General features: G+C 34.2%; 1 protein-coding gene across 4 annotated transcripts; it reads right to left on the bottom strand.

Annotated features, from left to right (window-relative positions):
* Positions 1 to 2: 2 nt before the first annotated feature.
* On the bottom strand, positions 3 to 27,929 carry LOC114195606 (kinesin-like protein KIN-7O). 4 transcript variants are annotated; one of them, XM_028086130.1, is made up of 33 exons: positions 27,722 to 27,929; positions 27,547 to 27,636; positions 27,326 to 27,444; positions 22,764 to 22,877; positions 22,586 to 22,667; positions 22,168 to 22,235; positions 22,014 to 22,088; positions 21,710 to 21,855; positions 21,532 to 21,634; positions 21,149 to 21,229; positions 20,825 to 20,893; positions 20,647 to 20,706; positions 20,408 to 20,569; positions 19,654 to 19,710; positions 18,156 to 18,398; positions 18,006 to 18,074; positions 17,738 to 17,920; positions 16,962 to 17,066; positions 14,696 to 14,782; positions 14,402 to 14,551; positions 14,112 to 14,225; positions 13,956 to 14,042; positions 13,653 to 13,856; positions 13,383 to 13,559; positions 12,789 to 12,995; positions 11,795 to 11,884; positions 11,549 to 11,689; positions 4,617 to 4,714; positions 2,087 to 2,168; positions 1,867 to 2,007; positions 1,624 to 1,734; positions 1,178 to 1,249; positions 3 to 458 (listed from the first exon to the last, which is right to left on the bottom strand). In XM_028086130.1, the coding sequence occupies exons 1-33, from the start codon at positions 27,840 to 27,842 to the stop codon at positions 252 to 254; spliced, it is 3,915 nt and encodes a 1,304-aa protein (XP_027941931.1). In that variant the 5' UTR covers positions 27,843 to 27,929; the 3' UTR covers positions 3 to 251. The 4 variants fall into 4 exon arrangements, with proteins under 4 accessions (XP_027941931.1, XP_027941932.1, XP_027941933.1 ...); XM_028086131.1 differs by having other exon boundaries at positions 18,006 to 18,071; XM_028086132.1 differs by lacking the exon at positions 1,624 to 1,734.

Raw genomic sequence — 27,929 nt, 5'->3', positions numbered from 1 at the left:
TCTTGCAATTCATGGCCAAGTCACAATTTACTAATTGAGTTTCTTATAATATCAGGGGGGTTTGTTTTGCAGGAAATTGATAGTTATTATGAGGAATTGTATGAACTTGTAACACGCATCATTCAAGATTTCACAACTGGAATAAGATTACAAATTACTGAGACCATTGGGAATGATGGCCTGACCTGTAATTTTAATAAACAAAGAGGCAAGATGCGAGATTGCATCCTTTAACATACCATGCAGATTTCCTATTGCCCTTTGACTGCTGCTAACTCTTTCTTTAGGTTAAGCACTTGTACTCCTTGTGAAGCCAACTGGTCTTTATACTTCTTATTTGTTATAACTGATTCATCGATTGCTTCCTTGTATCTACAACGGAAAGCATCCAGTTTTGCTTGTGTTCCGCGGAGTCTCATTCTGAGCTTAGCCATTTCTTTGTTGTTTGTTACACCATCCTGTCATAAAAAAGATGTTTTCACTGGTGTCAACTATGCCTATCTAGGGGTTGAACAATACTTGTTCATCCAGACACAAACAATCTAAATAACTAATGCAGATAAATTATTCGTAAGAGTTATTCGCTTGACAATGTCAATAAGGGATTAGGTTATTTCTTTTTTCCAGATATACGTTGTATATATTAGGAATAAGATATTTACTTAGTCATTGCAGAATATATGCTTTCCTGATTTTGATTAAATAAGTTAAATAGAATTATTGTCTTAAATACTATAATGGGTATGTATTATTTATAGACATGAAGAGAATCAATGAAATCATCAAAGAAAGAACAGAATTATTGTCTTAATTACTATAATGGGTATGTATTATTTACACATGATGAGAATCAATGAAATCGTCAAAGAGAGAAATTCTCACATGGTATTAGAACCTATGACTCGTCTTAGAAATTGTCGACTTGCTTGGTTTGACAAACAGATACGGAGGGAGGGGCGATGCTGGGAAGTTCCATATCATCTGTCTTAATTTTTAGAGTGCGACTTATGTATCTATTCAACTTAGTATTGTTGCGTCTTAATTACTGTAAATGGGTTTGTATTATTTATGAACGAGCAGAATCAATGAAATCATCAAAGAAAGAAATTCTGACAGGCAATTGGTATATGTGATCAATACAACCCATATTTGAACTGATAACCAATAAGGTACTTACCGCATGCATTTTGATTTCCATACAAGAAAGTTTCTGTCTTAGTTCTTCAACCTGGACCTTTCCCTTCGATAACTGATAAAGAATATGCATAATGTGATTACTGAAATTAAGATAACAGATAAAGAATATTCCTTAATGTAATTACTAAAATTAGTAGCATCCGGCCTTTTAGGCTTCTTTCAAAAAATTGAGAAACTGAGCTAGAAACATCTTTTGAAAAGTATGGGTGAAGGAACTTCTAGAAAAAAAGAAAAAAAAAACTTCACTCCTCACTTTCTCGTCTCTCCCCATCCTTTTAGTTCTCTCAGATTATCTGTTTTAAGCTAAAAAAGAAAAAAGTTCAAACAGTGTTCTACTTTCTACTTTATTTTAAAACTTATTGAGGTCTAACTTCTAAAGTCAAACACACCCTTAGAAACTTTCAAAAGGTAACATTTTCCTTTTACCTCATCCTCGAAATTCTTTCGCAGAAATTCCATTTTTTTCTCTTGATCTTCCATCTCTATCGTCAGGATATCTTTTTCTGTTGTCAAATGATATAGTTTGGTCTCGAGATTCTGTCAAGTAACCTGGGATGATCAGTAAGACTTATATGGTACATGGAGTCTTAGATTTTTATTCTCTTCCCAACCCCTTATTATAAATAATATATGAATGGACAAATATTCTAGTGACAATGAAGGAGAAACCTGAATCGCGTTCGGGTTGGATAGATTATCTCCTTTATCAAGAACATCCAGTTCCTTCCGAGTTTCGTTTTCTTTCTCTTCCATGGGACAGTCATGCGGATCATTCTCCAAAGGTTGTACCTCTGAAGTGGCTTTTGACACCTAAAATAAGTGCAAATATTATGCCTTGCAGTAAGTCACAACTCAAACCACGAAATTGTTAACAATAAATAGTCCTTACTTCTAGTTCTAGAGATTGTTTGCTTTCAGCATTGGTTGTTTCAATGTGATTTTCCAGTTGATCCCACTCTGAAACCTTTTCCCTGTAGCCATAAAATAACATGACAGGAATAGTGATTTAATAAGTTTGACAGTTAAAGCTGGCGAGCCATCTAATGGAAAAATAAAAAAGACTGGGAGTAGCAGACAGGGTGGCTGAATAGAGTATTCAAGCATTTCTAATAAGGAAGTAACCAATAGAAACCAACCAAGTCAAATATGAGAATGGCTAAAAAGCAAAAACTGACACAAGCTGAGATGTGTCGCAACGCAAATAAATTTAGATACAAAAAGGCAAAGGGAATGAAATTCCAGCTGCATTAACAGCTTCAGGTCGTTATAACAAATGCAGTGTAGAATGCACATATTTGGTATGTTTCTATGTCACTCTATCATAGTCAAAATACAGAAAATATGGTCAAATCAACAAAAAAAAAAGTAAATCTCCCCCAATAGATGAAATGTTTTCTTGTTTATAAAATTGATGAGCTTAAGTTTAAAATAAATGGGATTAACTCTTGTATGGTCTTGCAAGTTGCAATAGATAAAGTAGGACCCCTTTAAAAGTTTTGGAGAACAACAACTTCAGACTTGCAGACTCTTATACTAAATTAATGTGATGGGATCGTGATTTAGCATATTATAGAAGAGTATATTTGTGTTATATTATGCTAAGTCCTCTTTCTAGATGATTTTGATTTTATTGGATAATTTCCAGTTGTGAGTAAATTTGAATGATTTGATTTCATCAGGTTGTATCTTATCTTCATCGTCAAATGATGTAGGTAAAAACTAGGAATAAAACTATTCGCAGAACTATAGAACTTTAGGGATTCCAATGAAAGAAAAGAATCCGAAGCATATATTTTGAAGAAGATTACTAGAGTGTTATTCAAAAATCATATCCCCTCACTTTGTTTAGAGTTTGCTTATTTATAGAAATGCATTACACCGATTAACTATCAATTCCATGAATAATAATCCTAATCAAAATTAAACTGATTGGTAATCAAAATTAGTCTGGTTGATAATTGGAATTAGTCCACGTAGCTTCCTTCTTTATCTTCCTATATCAATTCCCCTGCCTTCTAAAAATCCTTGTTCTCAAGGATTAAAACCTGGATACTTCATCTTTAGATCGTAGAAACTATTAGATATTTTTATTAATTTTCCATGATATCCTATTTTAATATATGTGGTGTGAATTTATAGGATAGTCAGCAAAAAAGAAAAATGGGAAACGATATCTAGAAATCTATGCCTTTTTAGGTATATTCCGTGGGTAAAATTCCTCTTTAATGAATTGATTACCTGCTAAATCATTAATAATAGGGCTGCAGAATTTCCTAAAACAACAATGTTTTAATCAAAAACCATATCATTTGAAGATTTCATGCAATTTCTGAGCATGGCTCGAGTTAAGGATACGCGAATTAACTAGAATAGAAGCATTTTGCTAAGAGCATTTTTTTCTAGTTGTAGGAATACACAAACCAAATAACTTGAAGAACTGTTGGAAGTCCCACATCGACTAGAGATAAGGCAATTTCATAATATATAAGTGAGGTGCAAATCTCACCTTACAAGCCGGTCTTGTGGGGTTGAGTTGGGCTTAAAGTCCACTTCTAACATGGTATCAGAGCCAAGTTAGAGCCTATTCTAGCAAACTTTCTTGGATATTCTATTCCACCCATTATCGGGCCGCTAACGGACCACCCACTAATTTCTAGTCCTACGCACAAGATGAATATATCTCGACATAAGAGGGTGTGTTGGAAGTCCCACATCGACTAGAAATAAGGCCAATTCACAATATATAAGTGGGTGCAATCCTCACCTTACAAGTCAGTTTTGTGGGATTGAGTTAGGCTTAAAACCTACTTCTAACAAATTATTAACATACGACAGCCTAGTCCTAACTGACTAAAGGCTATACAAATTTCCTAAGACATTTGAAAAGCAACAAAGAAACTAGAAGCCTACAACTTTCTTGTTCATCCAAAGCCCTAGTTCTATTTTCTCTAGACAATCAGCATGCAAGAGTTCATCCAAAGCCATAAGTCCATCTCTTTAGAAAATCCACATGCAAGAGAAGAGGGTTATCATTTTTCATTTTCTGCATAGCCTAACTGTAAAATTTTATAAATACAATCCGGTTGTGCTAATTATAAAATGCACGATCGTTCTTGCTTGTGAAATGATGTTCACTAAATTTTATAATATTCTAATTGTACATGGGGATATACATATATATATATATATATATATATATATATATATATATATATCTTTTTTTTTTTTCAAAAAGTAAGGTTAATCTCCACCTAAGCTATTTATCTCACCAAATCTGATATAGCTAAATGATAAACCAAACTTTCAAAATTGTTTTGCAACATAGCATGTTAAATGTAGTAAGAAAACATATTAGAAAAATAAGAAAGTAGTACAAGAGAGGTTAAGAGAGAAATAAATTTAATTAACACTAAACAAACCCGAAATTTTCCTTCATATGTGAATGTTCATATGTAGTAGTCAGTCTTTCACGTAGGGTTCTGCATTCTTCTCTACAAGATTCCAATTCATTCCCTACCTAACATTATAGACAAATTTGATTAATTTAACCAAATGGAACCATGATAATAGGAAATAAATCTATCTATCAAACATCAAAACAGCAATAACCAAAAATCACACACTTTTATCTACTATTTACTTCACTACTTTATTACACTTTTCAAACCGCATATAATTGCATTATCATAGTGCAGGTTATCCATTATTGTCAATATGTGCATCACCAATCTATCTAATGATCATTCATGTTCAATTAGAACATCCCAAGTTAACAAAATTGTGGAAGATGATGTAAAGGATTTGTAAATTTTGGATTGTGAGTCCCGCCAATTAGAACATGTTCTTCACTCTTCTCTTAATAGTCTTAGTTTACATACTTGAGGTTCTTCCGGTATGTTAACCCATTTGGTTTTAAATATTTGATTACCTTTATTGAAAATTATTCGAGTTGTACCTAGATTTGGTTAATGAGGAGTTGATCAAAAGTGTTTTTAAATATCAAACCTTTTGAATTAAATCAAAATCAAATTTTGGTATACCGATGCATTTCTCGTGTTGACAATGCTAGTGAATATTTGTCTAACCAATTTAAACAAATTATGAATTCCAACAATATCCTTTATCAAACTTTGTGTTTTCATATTCCTCAACAAAATGAAGCAACTAAACACAAAAACAAAACATCTTATTGAACTACTCGAACACTTCCTCATAGCCATATTCCTCACCATTTTTGGGGGAATGCTTAAAGTTTGCGTAACATGTTCTCTCATTAACAAAATCTCATCATCTATCCTCAACTTGATACACCATTTTGTCCTTTTTCTTTGTTGCCCCTTCCTCATAGCCATATTCCTCACCATTTTTAGGGGAATGCTTAAAGTTTGTGTAACATGTTCTCTCATTAACAAAATCTCATCATCTATCCTCAACTTGATACACCATTTTGTCCTTTTTCTTTGTTGCCCCCTATACAGTCTTCCACCACATGTTGTTGGCCACACATGCTTTGTTGATGCCAAAACTATGTTGCTCTTAAGCACAAATAACATTTTCCATCAATCTACCTACCCTCATACATCTCAACAAAATGGTATAGATGAAACAAAAACTATACACCCAATTGATACGACTCATACTTTATTGCTTGGTGCAAATATGCATGTTCATTATTGGAGTGATGGACCGAATCAAATTTTCGTTTACAGTGGTGCAAGTTTGAGTATTTCTAGTTGCTAGCTCATCTTCATTTGTCTCACCTTTTGATTCTCAAGTTCTGTTTCGTTTATATCATTTGTTATTGGTCAATTGGACTATTTCCTTGGTCTTGAGGTTAAACATTTATTTGATGGTTCAATTCTCATGACTCAAACCAAGTATATCCTTGATTTACTTCACAAAACTCACATGGCAGAGGCTCATGCTATCTTTTCTCCAATGGTGTCCAACTGTAAACTCTAAACATGGTGCTGATATTTTCTTAGACCTTACTCTTTACATATCTATAGTTGGAGCCCTACAGTATGCTACCCTTACTAGACCTCAGATTAGTTATGCAGTTAACAAAATCTCTTGGTTTATGGCTCATCCTCTGGACTGTCATTGGGCAATTGTCAAACGAATTTTTTGATATCTAAAAGCCACGTTGTTTTATGGTCTTCATTTTCAACCAACTTTGTTGACTAGTTTAATTTCACTGACAACATTCTATGATGCTGACCAGGCTTCCGATGTTGATGATCGTTGCTCTACATCTGGTGCAGCAATAGTTCTTGGTCCTAATTTAATCTTTATGGTCTCGCAAGCAAAAGGTCATTGATGGTTCCAGCATAAAAGCTAAGTACAGAAGTCTAGCCCAAACTTCTGCTGAAATAACAACACCTCGAAGAAGAACATCACTTTTGGCCTGAGATTTAACAAGACAAAAGTGAGGATGGAATTCAAAATAAACATTATTATCACGAGCAAATTTACTGATACTATTAAGATTTTTGGCAATGGAGGGAACATGGAGTAAATTATGTAAGTAAGAGAAAGACAAGAGGCACCAAAGCCAAGAACTGGCAACCTTTCACCGTTGGCAATATAAACTTGATCAGGCCCATCAAAGCTAGTAAGTTATTGTTGAATCTAGTATCCAAGTGGAGGAGGAAGGGTTAGGATTTGAATTGGCAAGCATAGTAGTGGGAACTTCAGCAAAGGGTTGTGAAGATGGATTGACCCAAGTATTAGGATTTTCGGATGCAATGGGAGAAGTGGAAGGGGAAGAGGCTGATGAGTGATGGGATCATAGAGCACAAGAGAATCAGAAGTCTAAAAAGTAGATCACCCCTAAAAAAGCAAACATTTGTAGTGTGGCCATATATAAGTCAAATTTGGCGTTGGAAATTAGCATAGCAACCACCACAACAACAAACAAACCTACCACCACCATGTTAGGAACCACCACAAGAGAAATTCCCACAAGTAAATGATTTGGATGGAGAAAAATTGGAAGGAGCACCAGAATAACGAACCGAAGGTGGAAAAAACTTTGTCTGATGGCTATTGGTACAAGATTCATGGGCAAGAAGCAAAGCCTTAACCTCGTTGGGGGAGTCTCAAATTTGCTTTCAATGAAAGAGATGACAACAACATAATTAGGAGGAAGGCCTTCAAGGATGGCATCAACATGTTCATCAGGTTTAACAGGGAAACCAATGCCATCAACGTCATCGACAATAGACTTAATATGACTAAAGTATTCCTACATGATTTTGTTTTCAAGAGTTTGAGTGCGAAGATCAGTGCGCAACTACTGTGCGCGAGCTTCCATTTGTGCAAAAGTGTTCATGAATCTAGACCCAAACTTGATAGGAATGAACCACACCAAGCACCCGAGATAAAATACCTTTGGACAAAGTAGACTAAAGCCATGTGAGTAAGGGTTAATCCTAAACTTCACATTTTTCATAAGTGGAGTTGAGTACACCATTGTCACAATCTTCTATGAGAGAAGTCGAAGGGGAATGACAGGATTAACCACAAATCAATGAAGTTTGTAAGATTTGATGGTTCAACATGCACCTTCCAAAGAAGATAATTGGAGTCACAAAGTTTTTCAACAACTGAGTGTGAAAGGTTAGAGGACGGGTGTGATGAAGAATTAGACATCATAGGTAGGGGTGGCAAAACGGGCTGGGCCCAACAGGCCAGCCCGTCAGCCCGTGCTAAAAGGAACGGGCTGGGTTGAAGATTTCAACCCGTCAGCCCGTTCTGGCCCGTCCCGTCCAGCCCGTCAACTTGACGGGCCAAAGTACGGGCTGGCCCGTCCTGGTCCGTTGGCCCGTTTTAAAAAAATAAAATAAAATAAAAATAATTAAAAAGATTAACTTTTTAGATTATATATTTTAAATGTAGAAATATATAATAGTATTGTAATTTAAATCATCAACACCTACAAATTAAGTTTGAATTATTAGTTATAATTGAATAATTTAATATGTAAATTTAATAATTATTTTAACTTATCTAATTAAAAACATTAACTAATCAATTAAAATTTAAAATAATATTTTATTTGATTAAATATGACTTTAATAATAATTTATATGTATATATAAACAAATTTAAAAAATAAAACAAATTAAAAAATTTGAAAACTAATTAAAAAAAATAAAAAAATAAAAAAAAAACTAGACGGGCCAGCTCGGCCCGGCCCGTTAGCCCGTCCTATACGGGACGGGTTGTGATTATTGGCCCGTTTCTATTTGACGGGCTGGCCCGTCCCGGCCCGTTTTTTGACGGGCCACATACGGGCCGGGCCAAAACGGGCCGGGCTGGCCCGTTTGCCACCCCTAATCATAGGTGGGTAACCAAGATCAATAACATGCTTTGGATACCATATTGAGTTTGGAGAACTGTAAGAAACAAAGAGATAATGTAACAATATAGCAAAAAATCAATTTGATATTCAAAACATAATGATTGTACACTTTAGAGATGTAACTGAGTTTGTTTCAAAAGAAAAAAGAAAACAACATAGTGTTTCCAAGACAAAGGAACAACCATAACTTACCAAAAACACAACTGCCTTAAAATAGACAATAAACTATATCACAATCCTCACATTACATAACGTAAAGAGAGACCAACTAAATACAAGTGTTGTTATTATATTTTCAAAAAAATACTTTTCCCATATATATATATATATATATATATATATTGTTATAATATAATCAGTTATTATAGATTCATAGGAAATCAACTGTTATATAATCTCAAAAATTAAGATGATTGATTCCTAATTATTAGGTATATTTGTTCAATAGTATAAATACATATTGTGTGCTTTGCATTAGACACACAATACATTCAGAACATATACAATTGTATATGGTATTAGTAGTTTAAGATTTTGATCAGGACTGTCTTCATCCGACAACCACCGCACTTTGTTCGTCGTTTCGATCCGTCACTACATACGCCCTCACTCGCGGTCTCTTCCTAATGCGTTCGTCTCACATGCATGTCTCTGCCTCGTTTTGCTCACTGTTTCAACACGATCCACTTGCCAACACACCCTCTGTCTCCTTTCTCACACCCAGGCACCCCTTTTTAGCCCATTTCAGGTACTTTTCCCATGGCTTCCGAAAGCTCACACTAAAGTCATAGTGGATATTGTGGTCAACGCTTTTGTTGCAATTTTTGCCAATAGTATGGCCATACTAAGGCAAAATGTTATACAAAGGCCAGGCATTACAAGATAACTAATATTGCTCAAGTCAATTCTCCAAAACCATCAGATGAAGTTTCAATATTAGTTGATGTCTATAATGAGTTTCTCCAATATAAGGCAACCATGCAGTCTACACAACCTTTCATCGTCGTTGCTCCATCTTGTAATTTTGTAGCTTGTATTTCTAAGTCCTCCTCCCTTGGATCTTGGATTCTTAATTCTGGTGCCTCTGATCATATGTCTGGGAACAAGCCCTTTTTCTCTCAACTGACATATTTAGATTCTTTACCCTCTGTTTCCATGTCAAATGGCTCTCAAATAAAAGTTCATGGCATTGGTCAAACATGCCCTTCTTCTAATCTTACCCTAGATTTTATGCTTTATATTCCAGTTGTCCTTTTAATTTAATCTCCATAAGCAAGCTCACTCGCACCTAAAATTACTCTGTTCTTTTTGCTACTAATTTTGTTCTTCTTCAGGATCGGCGTACCAGACAGATCATTGGAGCAAGACAAGAGTCTCAAGGATTATACTATTTGTCACAATCAGTTGCTTGTATCTCCATTGTATCTCAAGCTCTTGGGAATCAACGCTTAGGTCATCCTCGTCCTACCAAAATGCGTCTCATGCTTCCCAGTCTTTCTCACAATTCGTCTTTTCAATGCAAGTCTTGTCAGTTAGGCAAACACACTTGTCATAACTATGGTACTCAAGTTAATAAGAGTGCTTCGTCATCTTTTTCCTTAGTTCACTCCGATATTTAGGGTCCTAGTCGTGTCTGTTCTACTTTGGGTTTTTATTACTTCGTTACTTTCGTTGACGATTTCTCCCAATGTACTTGGTTATTCTTGATGAAAATCGTTCTAATGTTTTTTCTATATTCAAAGATTTCTCGACTAAAATTCAAAACCAATTTGGCACATCTATTAAAATTTGGCGCATTGACAATGCTCGTGAATGTGTTCCTAATTTCAGTCTTTTCTAAGTTCATAGGGTATCCTCCACCAAACATCTTGCTCTCACACACCACAACAAAATGGTCGCCGAAAGAAAGAATCGACATATATGCTTGTAACAAGCTTGGTGCATATGAAATATATGCTTCAGCTTGAGTGGGAGTGTTAGAATATAATTAGTTGTTATAGATTTCTAGGAAATCAACCATTACATAATATCGGAAATTAAGATGATTGATTCCTAATTATTAGTTGTCTTTATTGTATTTGATTCTATTCAATAATATAAATACATATTGTGTGGTCTACATTAGACACACAATACATTCAGAACATATTGAAAACTCTTTGCAATAAAATAGTTTTATTCTACCCTAATATTGAGAGATCGCAATGCTAAACCTCTACCAAGTTATGGGAGCCACTTCCTGATCTTGAGAGATATAACATATTGGTTTTAAAATTGAACTACCTAACAATCACTTGTCTTGACATTTGTTTTGTGGCCAGTCAGTTTCTTAATTTTGCATGTGTAGGACATTGAAATATAGTTATTCGCTTTCTAAAGTATATTAAAAAGACCCAAGGAAAAAAGATTTGTTATATGGACACAATAATCATACTCATGTTTTAGGAACTCTAATGCAAATTGGACAATTTCACCTACTACAAGAGATCCACTTTCAGATATTGTCTCCTAGAAAAGCAAAAAAGTACAATGTAGTTGTAAGATCTCATGCAACAACAAAGTACAGAGCAATAGTTTCTACCTTTTGTAAGCTTATTTGGCTCAAATTGTTGAAGATCTCACACCAACAAAGAATAAGGTCAAATTATAATATACAAGTGAGGTGCAATCCTCACCTTACAATTTGGTTTTGTAGGACTGAGTTAGACTTAAAGTCACCATTATCGAACTCTTGTTAGACTACCCATAAATATCCAATCCTACGCTCGAGATATTCATTTCTCGACGTGAGTGAGTGTGTTAAAGATCTCATATAAATTAGAAATAAGGTCAGATAATAATAATAATAATATATAAATGAATTGCAATCTCACCTTACAAGGTTGTTCTGTAGGCTTCAAGGAACCCCATGAAGGAAAAGAAAATTATAAAGAAAATAAAGGGAACTAAAAAAGGTTTCCCAAAGAGTGGAGCTGTAAACCTTACTTCTAATAATTTTGTTGATAATGATGTAATTTGCATATTGTTTGACTTTGTGTGTTCTTCTATAGCTAGAAGTGCTGCTTTCTCTTTGGCAGACCATATTGCCCTTTCCTCCTCTATTTCCAAAAGTGAATCAGTGAGTTGCTGCAAGATCAGGAAGATACAATGAAATGCCTTAACAAGAGAAATCTCCTAAAAGGGGAAGAATCACAATAATGTAGAAGAAAAAAATAGCTGCAGCTGCACTACCATAGCCAACTCTTCCTTTTCTTCCATTAGTACTTTGATAGAGCTTTTCAAATTTTCTTGGTTGATATCAGATTCTTCCAATCTTTGCTTCTGGGTGAACAAGAATAAGATACCAAATTTATGGTTTGAGTGAGAAAGCAAACTAGCTATTAAATTGTCATTGTTACAGTAGATTGCTACTTATGTTGGCTTCTAATCTGCAAGTTAGAGTAGTAAATTTCTGTCAACTGTTGATTAGTCCGTTCCACGGTTATAAAAATACCTCAATTTGCATACATGCATTGATCTCAACAAAGACCATTAGCAAATCACATTAAATATTGTTAGGTATAATTTGGTCAAACTAAATAGGGATATATATTTGATATAGAAATATCTTAACAAATATTTCCTATTATTAGGTAATGCTTTCCTTCTTTATTATTGTATCTCTTCTTCATTATATAAAGGAATACTCATGTTTATAATCTACCTCCTTGATTAACAGCTTTTTGGGCTTCAAAGCATGCACAATGTATTGGTCAACTACCTCGTGCTTCAATACAACATTTTATTAGAATAATGGGCACCACAATGAGAATTTGATGATACATGAATGGTTTTTTAATTTTTATTTTGTTAAACAATATATTTCTAACATGTCTTCCAATTTTATATCATGTTTGCAACAGATCTCAACAGAAATCATTTGAAAATTATGTCAAAAACCAAAAATGCCAAAAGCTTTAATTATTAGAAGGTGATTACATCAATGGTCTTTTGATTTTTATTTTGGTAAACATTATGTTTCTAACATGTCTTCCAATTTTATATCATGTTTGCAACAGATCTCAACAGTCATTTGAAAATTATGTCAATAATTTCAGATTCTCCAACTCTCTCAACTCAACTATATTTTACTTTCTATAATTTTTCCCTCAATTCGTTAATTCTATCAGCCATCTAACAACTGAGTTAAAAGGGAAATTCTAGGAAACTTTACAGAAAAACTTACAAGAGCATAAATTTCCTCCTTCAGATGATATAGTTCAGTGGTTGATGTGTTCAGTTTTTCAGTCAAGCCTTCCAGTTCTAACATCAAACCTTCATTAATAGATATCACCTCTTCTTTCTCCTTCAACGTAGCTGTTATTTCTTCTTCTAACGAAGCAATTCTTGTTTCTGATTCAAATGCAAAAACTTCCAGTTTTTTGTGCTCTTCCTAATACATGACAATATATACATATATATAAAAATAATCAATTATTATACTTAAAATTATATTTATACATAAACACGAAATAATATATAAAGTAATTCAAGCATGTTCATAACTTAAAAATGGCAAAAGGAGGGAATGACAAGGTGAGAGCTCAGGAATGGCATAATAACAGCATAGAGAAAGTGTAACATACAGTTCTTTATGGGTACTGTCATGTAGAGTAACTGAACATAAAATATTGTCACCAAAAGCATGAATTAGGAAAGGCACTAAAGTTTAAACATATGTATACACGTACAAATATGAGAAAGAACAATAATTACACCAAATTCAAATGAACGTCAATCAACAATTTTCAACAAGCATACATCAAGTCCCAAAGTCAACCTGTAATGTCTGTTCTAGGCCCTTCGGTCTTTTACTATCAAACATCTTAGAACCCCTTTCAACAATTGAATCACGTCTTCTTCCCGCAAGTGAATCACGTTTATTGATATCACGCTCAAGAAGAGAGATTTGGCCACGCAATTGTTTAATCTCTCGCTCAGCATAGGCTTTCTCACCCTAAGGTACACCTAATATGTTAGGGCATAAATTTGAAAAGTAAATAGCTAACAATGAAACCAAGGAATCATGAGATGTGCCAAAAAAAAAAACCTCAATTTTTGTTTTCTCTTGTATCGCAATCTTAAGTTTAGACTCAGTTTCTTTTAATTTGGTTTTAGCCTTCTCCAAATCTTTTCTTGTAATTTCTCTATCCTTGGCCACTGTAGATGATGTCAAACAAGATAAATCCTTTTCAAGAGCTTGAATATAAGAAATCAACTCTGCATTTTCAAATTTCTGTTGTTCTAAGTTTTCCTGTAACAATAATAAACAGTTAGTGTCCCTATTCTCTGTATTGCATATTCAAAGAAATGAACAGATAGGATAGAAAATATTTCTAAAATAAAGGCCAACCAACAAAGAATTTTGGGACTTCTCAGCATCTAGTTTTGATTCCTGAAGATGCTTCTGTAGATCAGCTACTTGGGTGTCTAGAAGAACCTGCAGCACAAATATTAAGACCAACAAGGACATCTCTAGAAATATTTCATAATAGAAAGGAAGCTTTACCTTCTCACTCTCAAGCTCAAATATTTTCTTTCTTAGGCAAGAAATCAAATTCTGAGAATTATTCAAGATTAAAACTTGATCTGCAGAATCCTCATATACTGAGGTTTTGAAAACCTGTATCGAACCATAAAATATTAAGCCCTTCAACTAAAAGCATACACAATTTAGATATTAGTTAGAAAACAAATGCTAATCAATAAAGGCATTACATGAAGTAAATGTTCTGCAATTTCATTTTTCTTACAAATAGTGTTCCTATAGTGCCTCAATGGCTCTATCAACGCACTTACAAGGAGAGTATCAGAGAGAGCAGAGAAACTTTTAATAGCATCATCCACCATAAACATAACACTTTGAACAGCATCTTTTGCGTTTTGAATTTCAGATGCAATTTCTTCAATTTCCATGGAAACACTGATTGGAAAGTCAAAATTTTCATCCTACATAAAGCTTCAAGAATCAGCTTTATAGGATAGGATATAGTGTGAATCATAGTCGTATAGAATTGTAAATTGATAGTTAATCACAAAGACATTACACAAAAGCACGAATCACAATATTTATAAAAGCATCGATTTGCATACATTAATGTTGCTCACAGTTTCAGCGGAAGTAAGTTGCTCATTAGCCAATCGAGCTGCCTGTTGTGCATTTATAAGCTCTTCATAGAGCTAACCAGATGAAACAAAATAAAGGAATTATAAATCTTAATTAGCAATAAATGACACAGATTTATATATTTCCAGTCTAAAGAATGCAAAGAAATATATCAGATAAATACCCATGGGTGCCCAATTTAGGAATACAATTTATGTAGTTGCCCTGACCCTTGGAGTGACCCATCTTTGCTACCATATTTTGTCAATAAAAAAGGCAAAAATACCATAAATATTTTAAAAGATAAACTTAAATACAACATATACAAAGACAGGTAACATTTAGTATTCTCTCCTTTTCCCTTTATTTCAACTATAGAGTGAAAGTAGCAAGATAAACAGAAGAGGTTGTCGTGTTATTGAAGTTATTCTTGATATCTTGAAGTAATTTACACATCAAAAGTTTAAAGATGACAGTAGAATACAGAAAGTCTTCATCGGGCCTTGGCTGAGGTTTAGGGTACACCAACCTGACCAGAGTTCAGCGGGTAGATCAGACAATTTACAAATCTAGAAGTCCAAATGACCTCTGCAAATTTCTTGTTCAGATTAGATCCATTCTATGATGCACCGATACTTCAATTAGTACTCTTGTCCGATATTTCAGGATACTTTATCAATATTTATCAATGAAATATCTAATCTATAAAGCAATAGTACTTTTATGATGACAATAATTTATAATTTTTTATGTTAATCACTTTCATACATATGATTTTAATTTGGATTCATATAATAACAATCATATATTTACCATGTTTTTAAGAATTATTGTACACTTTTCAATATGCATATATAATGTATCGTATCTTATTATTTTCAAAATAAACCTATCGACATATCAAATTTCTGTCCGATATAGATATCATATTCGTGCATCATAGGGTCTATTACAATTAAAATTTAATATAAAATACAACTTTCTCACTAAAAGAATTCACCTAGTCTTAACCGTCGTCTAATATTACAATAGTGGATGGGAGTAGCCCTTGTACCTTAGAACTAATAAAAAGGAGATCATTTAATCCACTTACAACTTGTATTGCTTGATCTTCCAATTTACGTTAAGCAATAATGGGAAAAACATTCAACAAGCATGTCTCAGTACAAGAACATACCAAATAAATGTGAAAGTCTCAAGTGCTTCCCAAAAACATATAAGTTGGCAAAAAAATTCAATTACGATGAGATCACCTTGTTTTCTCGAAGATGATTCTTGTTGTAAATATGAGTAGTGCAATTTCAAATCTTTCGAAATTTTATCAGCCTTGTACATCCAGAGAATACTCTGATCAAGAGAGATGACACTGAATGAACAATCCATGGAACAACTGTATTGTTGTATTGACACCATAACATATTCATTTTATCCAATTTTGATGGTTATGGAACACTTCCATTAACAAATTCGACTTTGTTCTTTGCACTACAAGCAATTAACATAGATTGACTACAAGAATGGTAGCAAGTAGAATCATGAAATGGTGATATAATAGTACTTGCTGGATTTTCATTCGCATGGAGATACTAAAGGCTATTGTTAAAATAAAAGAGAAAAAGGACATAGGATGAATCCCTAATGTGTATTGAGCACATAGGGTTATGCATTTATAAGCCCCACACTAGAATCCCGTGCTTCCAAATTGCAACTGGATCCTGACACCCACCATGCTCCCCAGCCGTGAAACTACACAAGCTGACTGTGCACTAGCCCTTTCACTAGTCTTGAGTAAGCATAGCAAGAGACATGGTGGAAAGCTCTGATCTGACACCAATTGATTAGAACCTAGGAAAACCACAACATAAAAGTCCAGCTATTGTAGTTGGAAAGCCCAAGTCATTATAGAACCCACACTAGAGTTTCATAATTTCAGTGGAACTCAAGTCACATACCTTGTTGCATTTGGATCCCAATTTAGGATCAATGTGAGTGGACTCTTATGCCTTTCTAGAGAACAGTTATGCTTTATCGAGTTTAATTTAAGTGGATATTTATGGGGTTGTATTTGTAACTTTCTGAACATATATTTTCTGTAGGTGAGAACATTGATGTAGTATGTAGTTTGTGTGTTTTCTGTGTTTCAATAAATATTTCAGCTATTTCCTGGTGTTCTATCAAATCTGGTAATTAGCATCTCACAATCAGATTAAAAGGCATAGAGGAAGAAACACTGTTGACTTAAATGATTATTACCTCTTTGTATTTCTCCTTAGCACATATATTCTGCTCTGTTACCAGATCAACAACATTATCCAGGCTTTGTTGGCTTGATAAGTTTTCCATTTCCAAAACCTTAATCTTCAAGATGCACGTTAAAAATATAAGACACAGATAGAAATCAGAACATGTGTGTATATACATTCTAATGCAGCATAAAGTAGAAAAATGGTTATAAAAATATTTTAATCATGTGAGTGTATAACTACTTTCTTCAGACATACAGTTATTTAGTTACAGCCATCATTATATGATGTATTCACTTGGAGTAGTTTGTTACAGCTGCCACTGTCAGGATCCAGTCAATTAGAGTAGTCTATATATAGCTTCTGCATCAGAAGCTCGAAACTAGAACAAATCTCAAAAAAATAAATACAAATTTCCTTTCTCTTAAGTCTGTTTTCAATAATCATATAAAATTTGGAAGTAATTCAATAATCCCTCTGTTTCTTTTTAAGTGTAAGGTTCTTTTGGAGAGACCAATAACTGTAATAATTTTTCAAAATTTTAACCAAATAGATGAGATTTTCCATTTTACCCTTTTTCATTTTTACATTACAATAAATGCATGTGTGAATTAATTAAATATTAACTGAAGAGTAAGTGTACAATTGACAAAAAGAGTAACTAATATTGTCTTGATCTTTGAAAAGGATGGTTAAACAAAAACAATTTATTTCAAAAATCAGAAAGTTAAAAAGAGAGAGGGAATCATTGATAAAAAGAGATGTGAAAAATGGAAAGAACAAAACCTGCTCTTGAAGTCTCTTGATAACAAGAATAGCGTCTGATTCTCTAAAATTCGCATTTTTCTCAACAATCAAGCAACCATTATGGGCATAATTTAAAGATTCAACAGATTCCTTAGAATGGAGAGAATTTGAATCAATTAGCTGTTTTCTCAATGACTCAAGCTGTATATCACTTATAGTTCTCTGCAATAAGAAACAGGTGGGCATTATATATCTAGTCTAGCAAACTCTGGATTTGGAAGTGAATCAAGAATTAACAGGGGGAAACCTGAGTTTCAAATTTTAGAAACAAACTCTCATATTCTGCTTGCAATTCTAGAAATTTGTTGTCCTCCTGCTATATTTACTTGATATTAGAATACAAATTACTAAAATTTCAAGAAATGAAAATAGATATGGGACATCTAATATAACAAACCATTGACAAGCTTTTCTTCTGTGACGGTGCCTTTTTCCTGTTTGTTACATGCAATAGAGAACAAGGGTTTGGGAGATTACAATCGTTGTTTGCATCATCTTTATTATTGTCCATTTGCTTAAAGGGCTCATCCACATAAACATCTTCATTTACAAGTTCCTCAAAAGCAAGAAGTGGTCCCATGTCTCGATTAGGTCTCATGGGTTTTACATTAGAAGCACTAGGTTGGATGATAGGGTATACCTACGTGCATAAAACAAATGAATCAGTATTTCAAATATAAGATACAAGCAACAAGACAACAATCACAGTCCAAAATAAATGCCATAATAGATATGCACAGATAATGTTAGTAATAATTTCTTAAGTTTGGAAGAAAATAATTTTTCTCTTATTAAGTCTCATTACATACATATGATATATATATATATATATATATATATATATATATATATATTTATATAGATAGATAGATAGATACATTAACTGGATAAATTTGGAAATAAGCACGGCTTATTCTAGGAAACAAATCCCAAAGATTGTGGGATTGATATGCTAGTAATAAAATCATGATACCAAGGATTAAAAACAATAGGAATCAAATCTGAAACTTCCTAAATATTTTGACACTACCCTTCAAGCTAGCGCATAAGTGTTCTTCATTCCCAACTCAGATATAATCCTTTCGAAGTTATTGTTGTTCAGCCCCTTGGTAAGTATGTCTACAAGTTGTCCTTGAGTAGATATATGGAGTGCAGATCATGCTAGATATTTATAGGTGGTTTAACGGTAATAGCATGATAGACTCAACAAACCTTGTTAAAATAGGCTCAGACACCATCTAAGAAAGTCTAATTCAACTATACAAAATTAACTCCTAAGGTAAAGTTTACACTTATATATAGTTGGGATATATCTCTAGCCAATGTCGATGTCCAATAGTAACTAATTCTAGGAGACAAGAAGGAAATAAGGAAAGCAATCACAAAGGATAATGTATGATAAAATATTTTCTTATATAATACACAAACCTAAAAAAAATTAAAATTAAAGCTCATTTAACTTGTGTTTCGGAGTAGTAATACACCGGTGATAGTGGCTGAAGGTAGACAAAATAAAGAACGCCCTATAAAAGCCAAAAGATCCATAACAATAAACTACATCCCCGCAATGTCAAAATAGCAGCTACAGGCCAACTCTGTTTTGCCCCATCAATGTATTGCAGTCTTAGTAATGTAGGTTAAGTATAGATAATTCAGATATTGATTGGACCAGAACAACTAGTAAACCATCTGCCTACAAAATGCTTCTTAGCAGTTCTAAATTTATATCCGTTGCTACAGCATAAGATTGTAGCATAGAAGTTACTAAATTTTGCCTCAATAAAGGATGGGAGTTATACAATTAATTTAATCAGCAAGAGACATAGATTCCATTCACAATTCATAAAAATAAGACCCATCAAAACTAACAATATAGCAAGAAGGTGAAATGCTACATTTCCTGGATGCTCCTGTGAAAGTTTTCCTATACACCATGTATCGCGCCTCTTGTCCTGCAGTGCATGCATGAAAACGTAATCACTCAATTGTAGAGAGAGCAAAGGATGAGACAAGGATAAAAGGATCATGCAAAAGCGCAATAGTTGCACAGGTTGACATTAAGAAAAGGTAAATATGTTTACATGGGCAGCAATTGCATGAAGAGAAATGAAAATAGAAATGGAAATAACAGTATTAAAGATGAGATTAGGATAATCAGTTGCTGGAGCAAAGTTTCATTACCTACAATTCTTGCATAAGCTAAATTCGTGATTACTGCTTTAGAAGCAGGTTGTTAGTACTTATAGCATCCTCTTTAATTATGATTAGTATTTTACATTTGGAAGAAATGAGCGGCTTCCAGGTTCAAGCACAGAGACTCGTGTTTTAGAGTTTGAAAAGCAAGTTGGGCATGATAGATATCAGTGCACCAACTTGAAGGGGTAGGAATTAAAGGTAAGTAGTGTGCTTTGCTCTACGCATCAAGGATTTTATTTATTCTATTTAAAATATATAAGATATTCATTATTACTTGCTTTATTTTGTTTCCCTTATCAGTTGTTGAATGAAGGAATACACTTTAATGTAATATTTCTATATAGGCAGTAATTTTACTGCCTATATTTGTAGAATGTACCCAAAACATAGTAAAATTAGCTTTAACGACCTGTAAAGAAAATTAAAAAGAAAACATGGCATGCTTAATAATACCCTTTTAATAAGCTCACGACTTTCATCCCGGTTTGAAAACAGAACCATTGAACTCAAATTTTCAATTTTCTTGGCTTGTTCCTTTACTCTTTTTTCCCATTCAGCTTGAGCTTTCTTTTCCTCCTCTAATTCCAAAGCTATGCGTTCCCTTTCCAGTTCAGTCTGACAAGATAAACATAGTAAGATGCAGAATTCACAAAAAAATATTTACAATTAACCCAAAAGGAAAATTCATAAACCTGTAATAATGTATTTCGAAGGCTCAGAATCTCCTTTTCCAAATGCTCTGAATGAGAACCCTAAAGAAAAGACCAAAGCATAACTATGCCAACATTTAAGTAATTAATTTGTTTGCTTAATTTTTCTCAAACAATATGCTTATCAAATATAAAATAGCAACTGAAAAATTTGACCCACCATCAATTTGGAACGAAGATCTTCAATCTCTTTCTTTTGGCGCTTTAATAAAGCAGCATCGGTCAAAATCTGTGAGCAAAAACAGAGTGAGAAAATTACTATGAAAGATACACATCACTGCAGAACCAAATCATACAAAATAAGACAGAAGGCAGAACTGCTACGAGAGAGGATGCAATGAAAATATACTTGCTATGAAGAATACCTTTATTAGAGAGGAGAAAGTAACAGAGAAAACAACTTTGAAAGGCAAGCAATACAAAAAATAAAGAACAAAATCAAAATAAAATAGCCCTAAAAATAAGGGAAATAGATAGACGAAACCTCATTCACTTGAGCACAATTTGTGACACGCAATGCTCTACTTGCAAATTGAAGGCTGCTTTTAGTTTCATCTGTATGTATCTGTCATATAACAAATGTTATAAAACAACTAGATTGAAAGAATATTAAAGGATAATTTTATGCTTCTTCATAAAATACGAAATGTGATCGTAAGGTGTGCATAGAAAAGAATACAGGTTATTGATCTGTCTGACAAGTGATAGCTAGGAAACTTAATTCTTAGATTAAATGGATATTAATCAAGTGATACACAAAAGACCTCGCAATATTTTATCTCCAAACAATTATTTCATTGTGTAACGTGGTAGCTGTTAAGCTCACAGATATTTGATTTAAGAGTGTCAAACACAGGAAGACCTTACCTGCGCAAGAGTGATATTACATATTATAGCAGTTTTAGCATTTCCTCCTAAAGAAGGTTGCAAAATTCGAGTCAGCTTACTATCTCGATATGGAACATGACCCCTGCATAAGATATTATATTTTCTTCTTTCCTCAATCAAAAATTTAAATAAGTTAAATATAATCATTTAAACTTACCCTTGACTCTCAGCACCTTCACTCAACTTTTTAATCACGGTTCCCAAAGTCATTAAGCTTTTGTTTATGTGAGAGCCTTCTTTGAGTCGAACGCCTTCTGCACCAGTTTTTGCAGCACGTTCTGACCCAGCAAGATCCACTAAATTCTAGACACAAGAAGATAACTATTACCAATACGAAAAATTACACAAGAATAGTCATTTAAAAAGGAGAAAAGATGAATGCATGTGAATAACAATAAAAAAATAGAAAAACTTTTCCCCTTAGAGAATACTTGTCAGTTAAAAATGTGACACTAACATACCAACACTGATACACGGACAGCATCACAAGAGCTGCCACTTTCTCCATCTTCGCTTCTATCCCTACTCTCAATTATCTATTAAACACAAGATACTAATTAGAAGCACCTAATAAAATTTAAAAAAAAAATTATCATCGCAAATAACACTTATTACCATGCGGAAAATAGTATGGGACCTACTACTGTACACATTCATATTTGTCTCTCCAATATGTCTATGAGCTGATACAATTGCAAATAACATAAGAAAAAGTTAGTCAACCATTACAGGTAGCAAAAGATATGCTAAAAAGTACAGTGGGTATAAATATGGTGTTCGCTAAAGGGAGATAAAAAGTAATAGTCTAAAAGATACTTCACAAATATAACATACTGCAAAGTTAACCAAAAGCATGCAGAATCACACAAAAATGCTACCCAACAAAGGAACCAAAGAAATCAAGTTGAAATTGCCGTTCTCTTTCCATTTCAATATCAGTATAAGTTCAAATATATTTGAATGAAAATTTAAGCCACAAAAAAATGGAGAGCTAAAATGTAAAAACATAAGTAAAATGCAACAGATAAATTACATTCTCCAAACTCCATGAGATTAAGGACTTGCTCAGGAGAGGCAACAATTTCTTCTCGCAACCCCGCAACATATATCCCACGCTGTGATTTCAAAGAGAAACTATATAAATATTAAGGAATACATATATAACACCAGTGACCAGAAATGGACAAGCTTGCAAAATATATGTAAACAACCTCTAGATTTTCATGAATCTGCAGTTTTCGATGTTCAGGAGCCAACAAATCATTTATCTCTTCATTATAAATCTCCATGTATGACATTCTAAGAAGAAATTCTCGATCCACGTCCTAAAATAAGTATCAAGAAACAGTATTCCAAGCACTGAGATCAATATCAAAAGGAGATAATGCAAAAATAATAAAAGTTAACAATGTTATCATAATTGTTGGTGTATGAGTTAGTGTAGTCCACACTTGTACAATTGTCTCTATTGATAATCAAATCATAATATTTTGAATCTTATTGCATTAAATTTACTTGCGAAATATAAAAGAATAAGTAATAAATTTGAGAGAGTAAATTTTCCTATCTTGGGATCTCATTTTATAATCACTTTGGATATATCAGATACAATGAATGAGAGAGAAGAGAAGAATATCTCAAAAGATATATCCAGGAACTAGGTACAACATAAAGCACACAACACATTTCCAATACATTCTATATAAGACTATTTATTCTCCTTCCAGTAAGTCTCCATCTAATATAGTCAATATTCCTAGTACTAACAAGATTCCCGTGATTTGTGATCCTCTAGGTGTGTCGTGTCCGCCGTCAGTTTCTTCTCCATCACAACTTCAAGTTTATAGTCGCCGACATCGTTCTCAACAATCACTGTGTGACTCAACTCAAGTGTCAACTTCTCTGTTTCCTCTGGCTCGACAACTAAGTCTGACCTTCCACCAAGTGACCCTCCAATTGCCCTCCAAAAAGGTATACGTTCTACATGTAATCCCTCTCCACATTATGTTGCTTTAAGTTATCATAGATTGTCTTCACCTTTTTATACTTGTCTTTCGTCTATTTCTTTTGTGACTATTCCAAAATTTATTTGTGATGCCTTAGTCCATCCTTGTTGGTATTAAGCCATGCTAGATGAACTAAGTGCTCTTTATAATACTGGAACTTGGGAGCTTGTCCCATTACCGTCTAGGAAACCCGTTGTTGGTTGCAAGTGAGTCTTTGTAATCAAAGTTGGTCCTGATGGTACTATTGACCGTCTCAAAGCACGTCTTGTGGCCAAAGGTTACACATAAATTCTTGGGTTGGATTATAGTGATACTGATAGGATATGTAATGTGTATGTTAGGAGGAAACTAAATATATGTAAGAAGGAAGAAAACAAGTAGTTAGTTCGGGGTAGTTGGTTGGTTAGACAGTTAAGGTGTGATAGTCATCCCTGGTGGGAGGCTATTTAAAGTGGGTTTGTGTTTATGTAAAGGAGTCTTTTTGGAATTTGAGAAATAGTAACAAGATCATTAATGTCCTAGTGAGAAGGGAAACATTATCTCTTGGCAGTGAAGGTGTTGGAGGTGTGTTGAATAGCAAATAAAAGAAGTTTTTCAGTCTTATATGGTGTTGTGTGTGCTTTCTGTTAGTGATTAGTGCTGCAATTTTGGTTTCTTTAATCAAAGAAACCTAACAATTTGGTCCGACCTGCCGGATTCAAAGAGAAGGGAAAAATTGGGAAAGTTTGGCCAGCAAGCAAGGAAGAGTTAAGGCAAAGATGAAAGGAGGGAGAAAGCCAGATTTAACCAACTCCTTGAGAAGAGAAGTAACTTTGGATCCATTGGCTAATAATAGCATGATGATTTTTAGGATAAGAGATAGAAGAAAACAATGAAGCGTTACCAAAAATATTATCAAAAGCGCCTAAATCAATATCCATGATCTTTGACACCTTAAGGTTTGAGAAATGCAAGCTTTTGAGAAAATAGAATGGGTGGAAGATCGTGCTTGGCTGCCAGACTTTAGCCTAAGATATTCCTTATATTCTTCATTAGATAAATTTGACTTAGAAACTTCTAATTTGGAAATATTGATTGCCTTATTAGGAAAATCATGAAAAAAGTAACAATTTTCTTGAGTGTGACCTATTCTTTTACAATATGTGCATTAAGGATGCCCTCTACCACAAGAACACCTTCCATGGCCTCCTTTTCACGAGTAGAAATTATGGCCAAAATTATGACACACATAGTCCCTAAAGATATGCTAAACAAGGTGAAGGTAGAGAGACAATGCAATAATGCAACAGAGATGAACAAAAGGCATCCTATGATTTCTAGAGTGAGAAAGCCAGGACTTCAAGTGAGAGAAATCGTATTCAACTCTAGAAGACTCACCAAATGCTCTTGGAAAAAAGAACAAAGGGCAAAAACATGCTTAGAATGCTCTAGTGAGTCAAACCATGGTAGTCTAAGATTACAATCACTAGAAGGCAACATGTGAGACACATGTGCCTAAGGAAGCGCAGTGGCTAGACAGCACATGATGGCACGTCATTCAAAATTTTGATGCACAACCATAGAGGTTGGGTTGCACTCCTCAAGGCACACCAGACCCAAGCTTCGGAGGACAAAAATTTGACAACGAACAGCATAAGCTGTAACCAATAGACAATTCCTTTGCTAAACAAAGACAAGAAGATTATGATCGACCCGCGCTAACCAACTTGAGAAATATAAAAGAATGGGTAATGAATTAAAGTGTAAATTTCCCTCTCTTAGGATCTCGTATTTATAGTAACTTTGGATACATAGTTACAATGTATGAGAGGGAAGAGAAGAGAAGAGAATCTAGAAAAATATATTTGGTGCTAAAGTAGTCAAAACTAGGTATAGGGGAGCCATTGTGTAGAAAATACACATAGGATAATATATTTATACGTGAAGAAAATATGGGCTAAGGCGATACACATAATATTGTAACTAGCATAAGATATTGTAACTAACAATATCTAACATCTAGGAACTAGGTACAGCAAAAAGCACAGAGCACCCTTACAATAAATTATATTTTAGATTATTTGTTCTAACAAATTTATCCATAGATATGAATATCTTATTTAGGGGAATCAAAATGTCCTCTAATCATGTGTAGTGAATGCAATAAGCTTATATACTCGTGCAATTGTGTGGTATTCTAACATGTGTTTTGATGCTCAACATGCCTCTAAGTTCTCTCGTGTAAACATGGTATCTAGAGCCCAAGAAAGTGGTTATTTGAAAACGGTTTTATCCTAGAGGACCCACTATCCCGGAGATACTTTTTTGACAACTGTGTATATGTCTGATTCGTCATCTGTGTTGGCCCAATCACTTTTTTCCGCTGATGTTTCACTTTACAACAACTTTTGCTACAATTTTCTGGAAACAGCGATTTACATACACAGAACAGTGCACCTTGGCCTTCCGGCGTTCCTCTTCTGTCTCCTGTTTTGTTTTTGTTTGCAAGCTACAACCCCTCCTTGTCACTGCACCCTCTTTACATTCCAAGACAGAGCTCCCTCTTGTATCCAATTCTCGCTGCCTATAAAGATTTTCTCCAGTGGTTATAGGGTCGCTAGAATTCTCGTGCTACAGTTTTGGCTGCACACAAATGGGTAAATCAATTGTTTGCATATACCACCACCCCTCCTTGGACCCTTGGATAATTTGACTCCGGGACATCTAATCATATATTTAGCAATGATTCTCTTTTCTCTTCCTTTTCTGATTTTTTACCCACCATTATCTCTACGAACGACACCCATACCCAATTATATATTGTAATAATAATAGAACAGTTTATAAGGACAGATTTCAGGATCATCTATAGATTCCCTAAGGCAGAAGCCTCATTAAGAGCAAAGTTATAACAACCAGCACTTCTTAATACTACCAGTTGCAAGTTCAGATGCACTCCCGACAACTCTAGTCTCCAGTACCTTTAATAGCAAGGAGGCGCCCACAAGAACAAAGATTGTCTTTAATTATTAAAAAATACTCATGAACTAGAAATTAAATAACAATATCCAACGTTTCAGAAATTTAGGCACGCCACACATTTCAGCCTCTCAATTAAAGATTATAGTATCACAGCATTAATCCTTCAAAGGATTTAGTTCTCCGAAGTTCAAAATTCTAAAATTCCATGTTTATTTGTCCCTGTGAACGTCTAAAGTGGAGACACAACAGGATGAATCTGATAACTGTTATCCATATCTGTACAACAAATTCAGCAACAAAAACCTTTGAAGAAGCAATTTAAAAGTGTCAGATATAGAACCCTTCATCTACTTTTCACCCAACACCTGAACTTTTCAACAGTTGATTCACGGTATATATATAATATAATAGCAGAGTCTCTAAGGTCTAAAGTTTTATTTTTTGGCCCAGTTTAAATAAACTTCTACATAAATATCAATACAAGACAAAAAAAATGTGAATTGAACTTCTGCACTTAACTTTTATGAAAGCTATCCGGCCTGACTTAAGAGTTTGCTCGGAACAAAGAAACCCCAAAAGCTCTAGCTTGTATTGTATCTAAACAAGCCTTGAGCACATAAGTTGATTCTAGCTAATGGAAAAACACAATTCATTTATTTTCTTACTCCTATAAGTGTGTATACAGAAGTGTATCCAAACATTGTTTATAGAAATTATTAGAATTCAATTTCAATAGTTTTGTGTCGCTTTTCGACTCTTGTGTACTGGTTTTGTCCCAAAAAAAAATGAAAGTAAGGAGTGGTTACTTGTTGAATGATTCGAAACAAATCGTTAACAGCGAGAGGAATCACTCCAGGTTCAGCTTTCGAGCCTCGCATCGTGTAAGTCTTCCCACTGTTCGTTTGGCCGTAAGCGAAGACAGTGCCTTCAATTTTAACATCACATCACAAACCCTAAGTTATCCAATCCAACTAATTTACCGACAGCAAAATGAAGAAGTAAGCAAATAGCAAAGCATGCTGCAAACCGTTGAATCCCCGAACTGCGGCTTCCACGATATCCTTGGTGCGAGCTTCATAGACTTCCGCGGTCGCACAACTACCGCTGAATATTTGGTCTGCGAAACATGACTTGCGTTGAGAACGAGATTTGCAAGAACAAGAAAGTGAAGAGAAAGTGAAGAGAAAGTAACAGAAGAGTACCAAAATCAAATTTGGAGAGGTTGGAAATGGCGATGGAGTTGCCGGAGATTCTCCAGAGACTTGTTTTCGCATCATCTTGAGAGAGAGGCTTTGCTCGGACGCTGACGTGAATCCTCTCCATTGCAATCACAGTCCTCCGCAACACCTTCCTCTCTGCAACACCTCAAATTTAATTTTAATTTTTTTCTTCCCGCCTTGTGTGACGAGT

The sequence above is a fragment of the Vigna unguiculata genome, chromosome 8, assembly GCF_004118075.2.
Source record: "Vigna unguiculata cultivar IT97K-499-35 chromosome 8, ASM411807v1, whole genome shotgun sequence".
Taxonomy (NCBI): Eukaryota; Viridiplantae; Streptophyta; class Magnoliopsida; order Fabales; family Fabaceae; genus Vigna; species Vigna unguiculata.
The sequence above is the reverse complement of the archived record's forward strand: the minus strand, read 5'-3'. Positions and strand labels throughout refer to the sequence as shown.

Coding starts and splice junctions, on each gene's coding strand:
- LOC114195606 (XM_028086130.1), bottom strand. CDS start 27,842: ATGGAGAGGATTCACGTCAGCGTCCGAGCAAAGCCTCTCTCTCAAGAT. Junction 17,921..18,005: donor TTCTAAAATTTGAAACTCAG/GTTTCCCCCTGT, acceptor TTCTTATTGCAG/AGAACTATAAGTGATATACA. Junction 4,715..11,548: donor TATCAACAAAATTATTAGAA/GTAAGGTTTACA, acceptor CTATAATGTTAG/GTAGGGAATGAATTGGAATC.